Here is a 14,034-nt window from a genome sequence, read left to right on the forward strand (position 1 = left end):
TTGTTCAAGAAACACACAATTTGTAGTCACAGTCAGTCAGTGTGGCATTTTATAAATTCCTGCTTTTGGAACAAATCCAGCCTGATTCCAGGTTAAAACTCTGACACAGACTCTAGACAAGGCCTCACACCGACAGTGCAGTGTCTGATCTGAGATATCACCTATTGCATGTTCTTATCGATCTGCCTGTTTGAAGTTTGGAAAGTTAGGCAGACACCGATGAAAGTTTTAGTTATCTTGGGGCAGTAACTTGAAACAGATTCTGGAATGTGCATCTTAATCAATCAAAACTAACAGAGTTCTCCATATCCTGCTTCTACAATTTCCAGAATGCAGGAATGTATGATTGATTAAAGATTCAGCAGGAGGCAGTCAGCCAGCTACTTTAGGTTTGTTTGCTCCACTCACACCAGTTGTATGATCCTTTGATCTCTCTCCCTATAAACTGTGAGTTTGTGTGCTCTTCTCTCTCACAGCAGCTGACAAAGGGGCTGCACTCCGAATGCTTGTCCTTTCAAATAAACCTGTTGGACTATAACGTACTGTCGTGTGATTTTTGACTTTATCCACACCAATCCAATACCGGCACCTCCCTATCATAAGTGAATAGTGTAACAGATTCATGTGATTACACCAGTTCCTACTCCCTTAATTCCTCTCAATTGTCTTCTCTACTCTCAACTCCAAGAACAATTGGTCAATGTTGTCCTCTCCATCACAAGGCCTTCTTACTTTCCCATTTGTGAGTGTGTCAGGAGACGCACAGACTGTATGAAAGCATTCTTATACACCTAACACCTGAATGGTTTCTCCAGAATGTGAATGGTTTGGTAATTACTGAGTATCATAGAACATAGAACTGCACAGCACAGTACAGGCCCTTCGGCCCATGATGTTGTGCCAAACTTTTACCCTAAACCTAAGGTCTATCTAACCTCCACCCTTACCTTACACTATCATCCATATGCCTATTTAATAGCTGCTTAAATGCCACTAATGAGGCCGACTCCACTACCCTCTCCGGCAATGCATTCCATGCCCCGACCACTCTCTGAGTAAAGAACCTACCTCTGACATTTCCCCTATATCTACCTCCACACACTTTAAAACTATGACCCCTCATAATAGCTATCTCCACCCTAGGAAAAAGTCTCTGCTATCCACTCTATCTATACCTCTGATCATTTTGTACACCTCTATCAAGTCACCTCTCATCCTTCGTCGTTCTAAAAGTGAAAAGCTCTAGCTCTCTCAACTTTTCCTTGTAAGACCTTCTCTCCATTCCAGGCAACATCCTGGTAAATCTCCTCTGCACTTTTTCCAATGCTTCCACATCTTTCCCGTAATGAGGCAACCAGAACTGGACACAATACCCCAGATGTGGCTGAACCAGGCTTTTGTATAGCTGGAGCATAACTTCACAGCTCTTGAACTCAATCCCTCCATTAATGAAAGCTAACACACCATTTGTCTTCTTAACAACTTTATCCACCTGGGTGGCAGCTTTCAGGGAACTGTGGACATGAACCCCGAGATCCCTCTGCTCCTCCACACTGCCAAGAATCTTTCCGGTAACCCTGTATTCTGCTTTCAGATTTGTCCTTCCAAAATGAATCACCTCACACTTTTCAGGGTTAAATTCCATCTGCCACTTCTCAGCCCAGCTCTGCATCTTATCAATGTTCCTTTGTAACCTAGAACAGCCCTCCGCACTATCCACAACTCAACCCACCTTCGTATCGTCCGCGAACTTACTAATCCACCCTACCACTCCTACATCCAAATCATTCACAAAAATCACAAATAGAAGAGGACCCAGAACAGATCCTTGCGGTACACCACTCGTAACTGAGCACCATGTTGAATATTTTCCGTTCACTACCACCCTTTGTCTTCTAAGGGTCAGCCAATTCTGAATCCAATCTTCCACATATTCCCCTATCCTGTGCCTCCTTACTTTCTGCATGAGCCTACCATGGGGAACCTTATCAAATGCCTTACTTAAATCCATGTATACCACATCCACTGCTCTACCTTCATTCGTGTGTTTGGTCACCTCTTCAAAGAATTCAATGAGGTTTGTGAGGCATGATCTACCCCTCACAAATCCATGCTGACTATCACAAATCAAACTGTGCCTATCCAAGTGATCATAAATCCTATCTCTCAGAGCCCTTTCCAATAATTTGCCCACCACTGAAGGCCTGTAATTTCCAGGGTTATCCCTAATCCCTTTTTTGAACAAGGGAATGACATTTGCCACTTTCCAATCTTCCGGCACTATACCCGTGGACAGTGAGGACAAAAAGATCATTGCCAGAGGCCCTGCGATCTCTTCCCATAGAATCCTTGGAAAAATCCCAGCAGGCCCTGGGGACTTATCTATCTTCAAGTTCCTCAAAATTCCTAGTGCATCTTCCTTACTAACATTCACCTCCTCTAGCCTACCAGCCTGTTTCACACTGTCCTCCCCTACAACTAGGTCGCTCTCAGTTGTGAATACCTTAGAAAAGTTATCATTAAGGACCTCTCCCTTCTCTTTAGGCTCGGTGCACAAATTCCCTTTACAATCCTTGATAGGCCCTACCCTTTCTCTGGTCATTCTCTTATTCCTCACGTACGTGTAAAAAGCCTTGGAGTTTTCCTTGATCCTGTCTGCCAAGGGTTTCTCATGCCGCCTTATAGCTCTCCTAAGCCCTTTCTTCAGCTCCTTCCTGGCTAACTTGTATCCCTCTAGAGCCTTTTCCAATCCTTGTTTCCTAAACCTTACATAAGCATCCTTCTTCCTCTTAACCAGTCGTTTGACCTCTCTTGAGAACCAAGGCTCCCTCACTGGACTGCATCTTCCCTGCCTGCTAGGGACAAACATATCGAGCACAAGCAGTATGCATTCCTTAAACAATCTCCACACTTCTATAGTGCTCTTCCCTGACAGCATCTGTTCCCATTTTATGTTACCCAGCTCTTGCCTAACAGAATTGTAATTACCCTTCCCCCAATTATACACCTTACCCTGCTGTATGTACCTATCCTTTTCCATGGCTATTGTAAAAGTAACAGAGTTATGATCGCTACTGCCAAAATGCTCTCCTATCCACAGGTCTGACACTTGGCCCAGTTCGTTGCCAAGCACCAAATCCAAAGTGGCCTCTCCTCGTGTTGGTCTATCTACATACTGTGTCAAGAATCCTTCCTGAAATTGATGAGAGTGTCAAAGCTTTGGCACACACCTCACACATGAATAGTTTCTCCTATGTCAATCATCTGATGCAGCAGCAGCTTCAGTGAGCTGAAGAAGGATTAGTTTCACACATCACAAATGAATGGTTTCTCCCAGTATGAATGCATTGGTGCACATGGAAGCTCAATGACCTTGAGAATTAATTGTTTCACGCCTCACACATGAATGGTGTCTCTCATTTGAATTCACCAGTGACTGACCAGGATTGATAATTGTGCAAAGCCCCTATTACACATCTCACACTTGAATGCTTTCTGCCCAGTGTGAATCCTGTGGTATATCAGGAGGTTCAGACTTCACAAAAGTTCTATTACAACTTCACAACTGAACAACAGTTCCCCAGTACAAATATATTGGTATATGTGGTTCGATGACACTGAAAACGACTTGTTGTGTACTTCACGTGTGAATGGCTTCTCTCCTGTTTGAATGCACTAGATCTGATGATTGTATAAATCCCCTGTCATAAACCTCACAAGTAAATGGTTTCTCCCTATGTAAATGTGTTGGTGATTCACAAATGTCGATGCTTCATCACACACTTCACACTTGAATGGCTTCTCTTCCATGTAGCTGTGTCTGTATTTACTGTTGTACATAATAGTTGGGTGGGAGGGTGAACTGTGACGAGGATGCAGAGATCCTTCAGCATGATCTGGACAGACTGTGTGAGTGGGCAAATCAATGGCAGATGCAATATAATTTGGATAAATGTGAGTTTATTCACTTGGGAAGCAAAAGCAAGAAGGCAGATTACTACCTGAATGGCTGTAAATTGGGAGAGGGGAGTGTGCAGCGGGACCTGGGTGTCTTTGTGTACTAGTCGCTGAAGGTAAGCATGCAGGTGCAGCAGGCGGTAAAGGCAAATGGTATGTTGGTCTTCATTGTGAGAGGTTTCGAGTACAGAAGCAGGGATGTGTTGTTGCAGTGACACAGGGACTTGGTGAGGCCACACCTAGAATGTGTGCGGTTTTTGTCTCCTTTTCTAAGGAAGGATGCTCTTGATCTCAAGGGAGTGTAGCAAAGGTTTACCAGACTGATTCCAGGGATGGCGGGACTGACATATGAGGAGAGATTGACTAGGTTAGCATTGTTTTTGGAGTTCAAATGAATGAGGGGGATCTCATAGAGACTTATAAAATTCTAACAGGACTAGACAGGGTAGGTGCAGGGAGGATGTTCCCGATGGTGGGTGTGACCAGGACCAGAGGTCACAGTCTGAGGATGCGGGGTAGACCATTTAGGACAGAGATGAGGGGACATTTCTTCACCCAAAAAGTGGTGAGCCTGTGGAACTCATTACCACAGAAAGTAGTTGATGCCAAAACATTGAATGTATTCAAGAGGCGGCTAGATATACCATTTGGGGCGAATGGGATCAAAGCTTATGGGGAGAAAGCAGGATTAGGCTATGGAGTTGGACAATCAGCCATGATTGTGATGAATGGCAGAGCAGGCTCGAGGGGCTGAATTGCCTCGTCATATCTCCTATGCTATGTTTCCATGTGGCTCGTGTGTCAAGAAGTAGATTTGAGCCTGTGGAGCACTCCACAAAAACTTCACTGCCTTGGATGCTGTTGGTCTTCTTCCTCTAATTTGCTGTTAAACAATGAGGCCTCACTAATGTGAAATCTTCCAAGGATGAAGAATGCTATTCCCACACTAGAAATCTCTGTCAAACTTTTCCCATATTAACTGAGGCAGCAGCTGCAATAAGTGAGTTTTATTCAGATGGGACAATGACAAGTTTAAATCTCCACCTGATCTACTGCTCAAAGTCACCTCCATTTCACTGGTCAGTTTTCCAAGCTTCAGGAAACTCATGTTGCTGCAGAAATATGTGGATTGACTGTGAGAGACATCAATCAGAGAGGCAAGAGATAACAAGGTGTAGAGCTGGATGAACACAGCAGGCTAAGCAGCATCAGAGGAGCAGGAAAGCTGACATTTCGGGTCTGGACCCTTCCTCAGAAACGGGGGAGGGGGAGGGGATTATGAAATAAATAGAGAGAGAGGGGGAGGTGGATGGAAGATGGATAACGGAGCAGATAGGTGGAGAGGAGACAGACTGGTAAAGGAGGCAGGGATGGAGCCAGTAAAGGTGAATGTAGGTAGGGAGTTAGGATGGGGGTTGGTCAATCAAGGGAAGACGGACAGGTCAAGGAGGCGGGATGAAGCTGGTAGGCAGGAGATGGGGTTGGGGGTTGAGGTGGGAGGAGCGGATAGGTGGGAGAAAGGACGGACAGGTCAGGGAGGCGGGGACGAGCTGGGCTGGTTTTGGGATGCGGTCGGGGGAGGGGAGATTTTGAAGTTTGTGAAGTCCACATTGATACCATTGGGCTGCAGGGATCCCAAGCAAAATATGAGGAGCTGTTCCTGCAACCTTCGGGTGGCATCGTTGTGGCACTGCAGGAGGCCCAGGATGGACATGTCGTCCAAAGAGTGGGAATTGGGAGTTGAAGTTGTTCGCGACTGGGAAGTGCAGTCGTTTGTCGCGAACCGAATGTAGGTGTTCCACAAAGCAGTCTCCAAGCCTCCGTTGGTTTCCCCGATGTAGAGGAGGCCACATCGGGAACAGTGGATACAGTATACCACATTAGCAGATGTGCCGGTGAACATCTGTTTAATGTGGAAGATTTTCTTGGGGCCTGGGGCGGGGGTGAGGGGGAAGTGTAGGGGCAGGTGTAGCACTTCCTGCAGTTGCAGGGACAAGTGCCAGGGGTGGTGGGGCTAGTGGGAAGTGTGGAACGGACAAGGGAGTCACGGAGAGAGCAGTCCCTCCGGAAGGCAGATAAGGGTGGGGAGGGAAAAATGTCCTTGGTAGTGGGGTCAGATTGCAGGTGGTGGAAGTGCTGGAGGATGATGCGTTGGATCTGGAGGTTGGTGGGGTGGTACATGAGGATGAGGGGGATTCTGTTTTTGTTGTTATTGCGGGGAGGGGGTGTGAGGGAAGAGTTGCGGGAAATGCAAGAGATGCAGTCGAGGGCGTCTTCAACCACTGAGGGGGGGAAGTTACGGTCCTTGAAAAATGAGGACATCTGGGATGTCCGGGAGTGGAATGCCTCATCTCGGGAGCAGATGTGGCGGAAGCGAAGGAATTGGGAATGGGGTTGGTGTTTTTGCAGGAAGGTGGGTGAGAGAAGGTGTATTCTAGGTAGCTGTGGGAGTCGGTAGGCTTGAAATAGATATCGGTTTCCAGGTGGTTGCCAGAGATGGAAGCAGAGAGGTCCAGGAAGGAGAGAGAGGTATCGGAGATGGTCCAGGTGAACTTAAGGTTGGTGTGGAAGCGCAATAACAACAGATGTCATCTTTTTTTTCCCTTTATTCATTCAGGGAGTTAGGGCATCGCTGACTAGGCAACATTTATTGCCCAGAGGGCAGTTAAGAGTCAACCACATTGCTGTGGGTCTGGAGTCACATGTAGGCCAGACCAGGTAAGGATGACAGTTTCCTTCCCTAAAAGACATTAATGAACCAGATGGGTTTTTCCAACAACTGGCAATGGATTCATGGTCATCATTCGACTCTGCTGTGGCAGGATTCAAACCCAGGTCCCCAGAACTTTCCCTGGGTCTCTGGATTAACAGTCCAGCGATAATACCACTAGGCCATTGCTTCCCCATCTGCAAACTTGCTAACCATATCTGGATGTTTACATCAAAATCATTTATATAAATGAGGTAAAGCAGTGGACCCAGCACCAATCCTTGTGGCACACCGCTGGTGACAGGCCTCCAGTCTGAAAAACAATCCTATATCACCGTCCTTTGTCTTCTTCCTTCGAGACAGTTCTGTATCCAAATAGCTAGTTCTCCCTGCATTCCATGTGAACTAACCTTGCTGACCAGTCTCCCATGAGGAAGCTTTTTGAATGCCTTACTAAAGTCCATATAGATCACGTCCACTGCTCTGCCCTCATCAATCCTCTTCGTCACTTCTTCAAAAAACTTAATCAAGTTAGTGAGACACAATTTCCATTCACAAAGCCATGTTGACTATCCCTAATCAGTCCTTGTCTTTCCAAATATATGTAAATTCTGGCCCTCAGGATTCTCTCCAACAACTTGCCCACCACTGATGTCAAGCTCACTGGTCTATAGTTCCCTGGCTTTTCCTTACCACCTTTCTTAAATAGTGGCACCATGTTTGCCAACCTCCAGTCTTCCAGCCACTCACCAATGACTATCAGTGATACAAACATCTGAGCAAGGGTTGCAGCAATCACTTTCCCAGCTTCTGACAGAGTTCTAGGATACACCTGATCAGGTCCCAGGGATTTATCCACCTTTATGTGTTTCAAAGTATCCAGGATCTCCTCCTCTGTAATATGGACTTTTTTCAAGATGTCGTTATTTATTTCCCCACATTCTCTACCCTCCATATTCTTCTCCACAGTAAACATTGATGCAAAATACTTGTTTAGTATCTCCCCATCTTCTGCCGTTCCACAATTAGACAGCCTTGCTCATCTTTAAGGGGCCCTATTCTCTCCTCAGTTACCCTTTTGCTGCTAATGTATTTGTAGAATCCCTTTGGATTCTCCTTAACCCCATTTGCCAAAAATCCCATGTCCCTTTTTGCCCTCCTGAATTCCCTCTCAAGTATACGCCTACTGCCTTTATGTTCTGCTAGGGATTCACTTAATTTCTGCTGTCTATCTCACATATGCTTCCTTTTTATTCTTGACCAAAACCTCAATTTCTCTAGTCATCCAACATTCCCTACACCTACCAGCCTTGCCCTTCATCCTAACTGGAACATACTGTCTCTGGACTCTCGTTATCTCATTCTTGAAGGCTTCCCATTTTCCAGCTGTCCCTTTACCTGCAAACATCTGCCTCCAGCCAACTTTTGAAATTTCTTGCCTAATACCATCAAAATTGATCTTCCTGCAATTTAGAACTTTAACTTTTAGATCCGGTCCATCCTTTTCCATCACTATTTTAAAAATGGTAGAATTATGCTCATTGGCCCCAAAGTGCACCCCCACTGACATCTCAGTCACCTGCATTGCCTTATTTCCCAAGAGTAGGTCAAATTTTGCACCTTCTCTAGTATGTACATCCACATTTAACAAATCCCTCTCCATCCAAGCCCTTAACACTATCACAGTCCCAGTCTATGCTTGAAAAGTTAAAATCTTCTACCATTACCACCCTAGTATTCCTACAGATAACTGAGGTCTCCTTACAGATTTGTTTCTCAGTTTCCTGCTGACTGCTGGGGAGTCTATAGTACAATCCCCTTGTTATTTCTCAGTTCCACCCAAATAACTTCCCTGGACATATTCCCAGGAATATGCTCCCTAAGAACAGCCGTAATGCCACTCCACCTCCTCTCTTGCCGCCCGTGCCCCCCCCCCCTCCCAACTTTGTATCCTTCCTATAGCGTCTATACCCTGGAACATTAAGCTGCCAGTCCTATCCATTCCTGAGCCACGTCTCTGTAATTGGTATGCTATCCCAGTCCCATGTTCCCAACCATGTCCCGAGTCCATCTGCCATACCTGTTAGCCTCTTGCATTGAAATAAATGCAGTTTAATTTATCAATCCTACCTCGTTCTCTGCTTTGTTCCTGTCTGCCCTAACTGTTTGACGTGCTCCTTTTCTCAACTGTACCGATCTCAAACTGATCTCTGTCCTCAGTATCTCCATGGGTGCCACAACCCCGAGCAGCTAAAGCAAATCTCTCTCCCAGTATATTAGTCCCCTTCCAATTCAGGTGTACTCTGGCCTTCTTATACAGGTCACTTCTACCCCAAAAGGGATTCCAATGATCCAGAAATGTGAATCCTTGTCCCCTGCACTAGACCCTCAGCCACACATTCACCTGCTCTATCCCCCCATTCCTACCCTCACTAGCTTGTGGCATCGGGAATGATCCGGATATTACGACCCTCGAGGACCTCCTTTTTAAATTCCTGCCTTACTTCCTATATTCTCTCCTTGAATCTCATCCTTTTCTCTTCCTACGTCATTAGTTCCAATGTGTACGACGACCTCCTGCTGGTCCCTCTCACCTTTGAAAATATTCTGCACTCTCTCCAAGATATCGTTGATCCTTGCACCATTCTGATGTCTCACTGCGGGCCGCAGAAACGTGTGTCTGTCTATCAGAATTGATCACTTGGAACCTGACATACCCCTCATTACATTAGAGCCAGTTTCGGTACCAGTGCAACATTCCCCTGAGAGTTCATCCCCCTACTTTTTCCAAAACAGCATATTTGTTTCAGAGGGGGATAACCACAGGAGACTCCTGCACAACCTGCATCCCCCTCCACCCTTCCTTGGAGGTAACCCATCTCCCTGACTATATCTTCAGTTTATCTCCCTTCCTGCAACTGCCATCCATCACACCCCAGCTCTTGTAAATTCCTCATTGCCTCTGGCTGCCTCTCCAGCTGATCCATACGATCCGATTAGATTTGCAACCAAACCCACTTCATGCAGACATAATCATCAGTAACATGGAAACTCTCCCTTATCTCCCACATCCAACAGGATGAGCACATCACTCTACTAAAGACCATCTTTGCACCTTAACAATCTACAGACCCAGAAAATAGCACAGTCTTACTGCTCTAGGGTAACTTAGCACCTATGTTTTTATATTTTTAAAGTTAAATCAAGAGACAAATCTCAATTAAAAACATGTAATCAAGAAAGAACCCACTCTACTCATTATTGTCGATTTACAAAAGAAAAACAGAAAGGATATACTTTAAAAAAACAAGCCACTTAGCTGTTCCCCTGCTGTGAGCTTCCCCACACAGGTTTCTCCAAGGTCAGCTGTGAATTTCGCTGTTTGTTTATTTTTCTTAGACAAACTCTGATGTCCAAAGATACTTGAAATCAAACAGCAGAGGCAGATTCCCTGCTGGATCAGACAGCTGTGCAGGTTTATTTCTCCATTTGATTCACTTTCCATGTGGTCACTGCCTTTGCCTCTCTTCCTCCTTTGTAAACTGCCGTTGTTTTGATCTCTTTTTTTTCTCAATGTTCCAAAACAATGCAACAGCTTATAAAACAGTAATTACTTCTCCTAGAATTCAAAGAAATCAGCTCCAACACTGAAAATACATCAAAAAAGGAGTAGCTCACACAGCCACAATTCTTTTCCACCCTCCATCTTGGATTATTTGTTGAATTCTCTCCACTTGCCATGTCGGTGCAGCCCATCTAGAAAGGCAAGAGAAATAAATTAGTGGAACACCAATCCCTGTAAGTTCGCCATTAGCTCACAAACTGTCCTGGTTTGAAACTGTATTGGTATTTCTTCTCTGTGACTGGAGTAACAGATTTTGAATCCCAACAGCAATGTGAGTGTATCTACACCCTGCTCACCCTACAGGTGATTCAAGAAGGCAGTTCATTCTGTGAAAGGCATTTATGCTGCTCCCGTGCAATGACACCTACACTCAGTGAAAAATCTGAGGAGTCAGCCCCTCTAGCAAGGGAGGAGTGGGAATTGGAAGAAATCATGTTTCCTTTTCCTATTTTACAGAAGGAATACACCATATTGCACCAAAGAATACAGAGGGGATAGATACCACAGATAGATCCTGACCATCACTCACTGCTGGATCAGACAGCTGTGCAGGTTTATTTCTCCATTTGATTCACGAACAACTGCACGACTCTGGGAAGACATCCAGTCCCTTCACAGCATTGCTCAGCACAGAGAAGGTTGGGCAGTGAAACCATCATCTAAAAATCACTCGGGTCAGGGGAGCTTTGACATATTATCAGATCTCAAACTGGTCAGTGGTGTGGAGCTTCCATCAGAACCAACCTTTCTGAAGGTTCAGCTGTGGGTGATCAGTCAAGGTGAGGGTGAGAAGAAGTGTTAGTGGGCTGCAAGTGTGGTGAGAGTTTCAATTATTCATCGAGTCTCATAACCCACTGACTGATTTCTACAGGTGAGAAGCTGTTTGAGTGTGAGGAAGGCTCCATATGCTCAAATGGTTTCCTAACGCATAAGGTGTGTGTGTGTGTGTGTGTGTCACGATCAGTGCTGCGATAAGAGCACTGACATGGATGAAAAATCTTTCAACTGTGATGCAGGCGACAAATTATTTTCCCATTCCTCTCACTTCCACATACACCAACACATTGATACATTGGAGAAGCCATTCTCTTGTGAGGTTTGTGACAAAACCTATATGACGTCGTCAAGCCTCATTAGACACCAGGAAAATTCACACAGGGGAGAAGTTGGTCATGTGTGAAGTGTGCGACAAATCCTTCACACAAATTTAGAGTCTCCTGGACCATCAAACAATTCACACAGGGCAGAAACCTTTCACGTGTCAGATCTGTGGTAAGCTTTTGTGACATCTTCGAGTCTCCTTCGTCACCACAGGAATCACACTGGGAAGAAACCCTTCCATTGTGAAGTCTGTGAGATGGCTTTCATCCAATCGTCTGACCTTCTGACGCACCAGAGAATTCACATGGGGGAGAAACCTTTTAAGTGTGAGCTCTGCAACCAAGCCTTCACATGGTCGACAACACTTGTGCAACACCAACACCAACAGATTCACACAGGGGAGAAGCCATTCAAATGTGAGGTTTGTGACAAATCATTTTCACACTCATTAAACCTCCACAGTCACCAACGCATTCACACAGGAGCAAAACCTTTCATGTATGAGATGTGTGACAGATCATTCTCAGAGTCATCAAACCTTCATGCACATCAACGCATTCACACAGGAGCAAAACCTTTCATGTGTGAGATGTGTAACAGATCATTCTCAGAGTCATCAAACCTTCATGCACATCAACGCATTCACACAGGAGAGAAACCATTCTGGTGTGAGCTGTGTGAAAAGGTTTTCACTAACTGCTCTGATCTCCTAAAACACCAGAGGATCCACATGGGTCAGAAGCCATTCAAATGTGACGTGTGTGAGAAACCATTCTCAGAGTCATCGAACCTCCACACGCATCAACGCATTCACAAGGAAGCAAACCATTCCGGAAGTGAGATTTGTGAGGCTTTCAGCCACTCCTCTGATCTCCTGAACCACCAGCAGGCTCACGCTGGTGAGAAACTATCCAGCTATGAGTAGTGGCACACAGGGTTAGCGATGTTTGTGCAACACCAACACCATTGTACCCAGGAAAATCTGTTTCAGTGTAAGGTGTGTAACGAGAGCTTTGTGCAATTATGCTGCCTAGTGAAACACTGCTGTTTTCACCCAACAAATTCACACAGGGGACTGAGTTGTGGGTCAAAGCCTTCACAAAGTCAATACATCTGCTGCCCCATCACAGGACCAAATCGGGGAGTAACCCTTCAAGTGAGAGGTTTACAATAATGTATTTCTGAAAGCTTTGAAATTCCTGAGACAGCAGCAGATCCAGACTGGAGAGAAACCAGTTGAGTGTGATGGATATGACAAGGCTGTCACAGTTAGCATATCCATTTTGATCCCCATCTTTATGATGCTGGAGGAGAAATGGAAAGAGATGAAGACAAAGGGGATGAGGGGTAAGTGAAATGACAGGATAGGAGAAAGGTACAGAAATGAGGATGGGAATGAAGTTGAAGAGATAGTGAATGGGGGAAAGAGAGAGAGTAGAAGAGGAAAGAAGAGGAGGCAGAAGGTGATGATAAAAGGTTGCTTTTTGGACTGAGGCCTGTGACCAGCAGTGTGGTGCAAGGATCGATGCTGGGTCCATTGCTTTTTGTCATTTATACAAATGATTTGGATGTGAATATAGGAGGAATGGTTAGTAAGTTTGCAGGTGACACCAAAGTTGGTGGTGTAGTGGACAGTGAAGAAGGTTATCTCAGAGTACAACAGGACCTTGACAGATGGGCGAAGAGTGGCAAACGTAGTTTAATTTAGATAAATGTGAGGTATTACATTTTGGTAAGGCAAATCAGGGCAGCACTTATAGACTTAATAGTAGGGCCCTGAGGAGTATTGCCAAACAAAGAGGCCTTGGGGTGCAGGTTCATATTTCCTTGAAAGTGAAGTCACAGGTAGACAAGACAATGAAGAAGATGTTTGGTATGTTTGGCTGTATTGGTCAAAACGTTGTATACAGGAATTGGGAAGTCATGTTCAGCTGTGCAGAACATTGATGAGGCCACTTTTGGAATACTTTGTTTAATTCTGGTTTCCCTGCTTTAGGAGAGATATTGTTAAACGTGGTGCTGTTGTTAGAAGGGTTAAGCTATCAGGAAGATACTGAATAGGCTGGGACTTTTTTCACTGGAGCATCAGATGCTGAGAGATGACCTTACAGAGGTTTATAAAATTATGAGGGGCATGGTTAGGGTGAATAGCCAAGCTCTTTTTCCCATGGTAGGGGAATTCAAAACTAGAGGGCATAGCTTTAAGGTGAGAGAGGAATGATTTAAAAGGGACCTAGGGCAGCTTTTTCATGCAGAGGGTGGTGCATGTATGGAATAGAGCTGCCAGAGGAAGTGGTGGAGGCTGGTACAGTTACAACATTTAAAAGGCATTTGGATGGGTACATGAATAGAAAGGGTTTAACAGGGATATAGGCCAAATGCTGGCAAATGGGACAAGATTAATGTTGAATACCTGGTCGGCATAGATGAGTTGGACTAAAGAGTCTGTTTCCATGCTGTACAATTCAATGACTCTATGAGAATAAATTACTCAAAAGTAAATTACTTTGTTAAATATAATTAACACTCAGCAGCTGCAGAGCTTGCTGGTGTTTTATTGAATGGCTGTTTTCCCAAGGTGCCGGCAGTGATTGATTATACACACATGGTATTGAAGGTCACCTGAGGAGCTTTGCACGGC

At 45.0% G+C, this 14,034-nt stretch overlaps 1 protein-coding gene across 1 annotated transcript; it reads left to right on the forward strand.

Annotated features, from left to right (window-relative positions):
* Nucleotides 1-11,649: 11,649 nt before the first annotated feature.
* Nucleotides 11,650-12,318, forward strand: LOC109914260 (zinc finger protein 271-like). The gene is made up of 2 exons (XM_048616459.1): nt 11,650-11,814; nt 11,899-12,318. The coding sequence occupies exons 1-2, from the start codon at nt 11,650-11,652 to the stop codon at nt 12,316-12,318; spliced, it is 585 nt and encodes a 194-aa protein (XP_048472416.1).
* Nucleotides 12,319-14,034: the final 1,716 nt, after the last annotated feature.

Source organism: Rhincodon typus, chromosome 35 (assembly GCF_021869965.1).
Source record: "Rhincodon typus isolate 14 chromosome 35, sRhiTyp1.1, whole genome shotgun sequence".
Lineage (NCBI taxonomy): Eukaryota > Metazoa > Chordata > Chondrichthyes > Orectolobiformes > Rhincodontidae > Rhincodon > Rhincodon typus.

Bases quoted from the DNA above. Each gene is read 5' to 3' on its own strand.
- LOC109914260 (XM_048616459.1), top strand. From the start codon at position 11,650: ATGGCTTTCATCCAATCGTCTGACCTTCTGACGCACCAGAGAATTCAC. The intron at 11,815-11,898 runs GTTTGTGACAAA...TTCATGTATGAG, and splicing joins AGAAGCCATTCAAATGTGAG to ATGTGTGACAGATCATTCTC.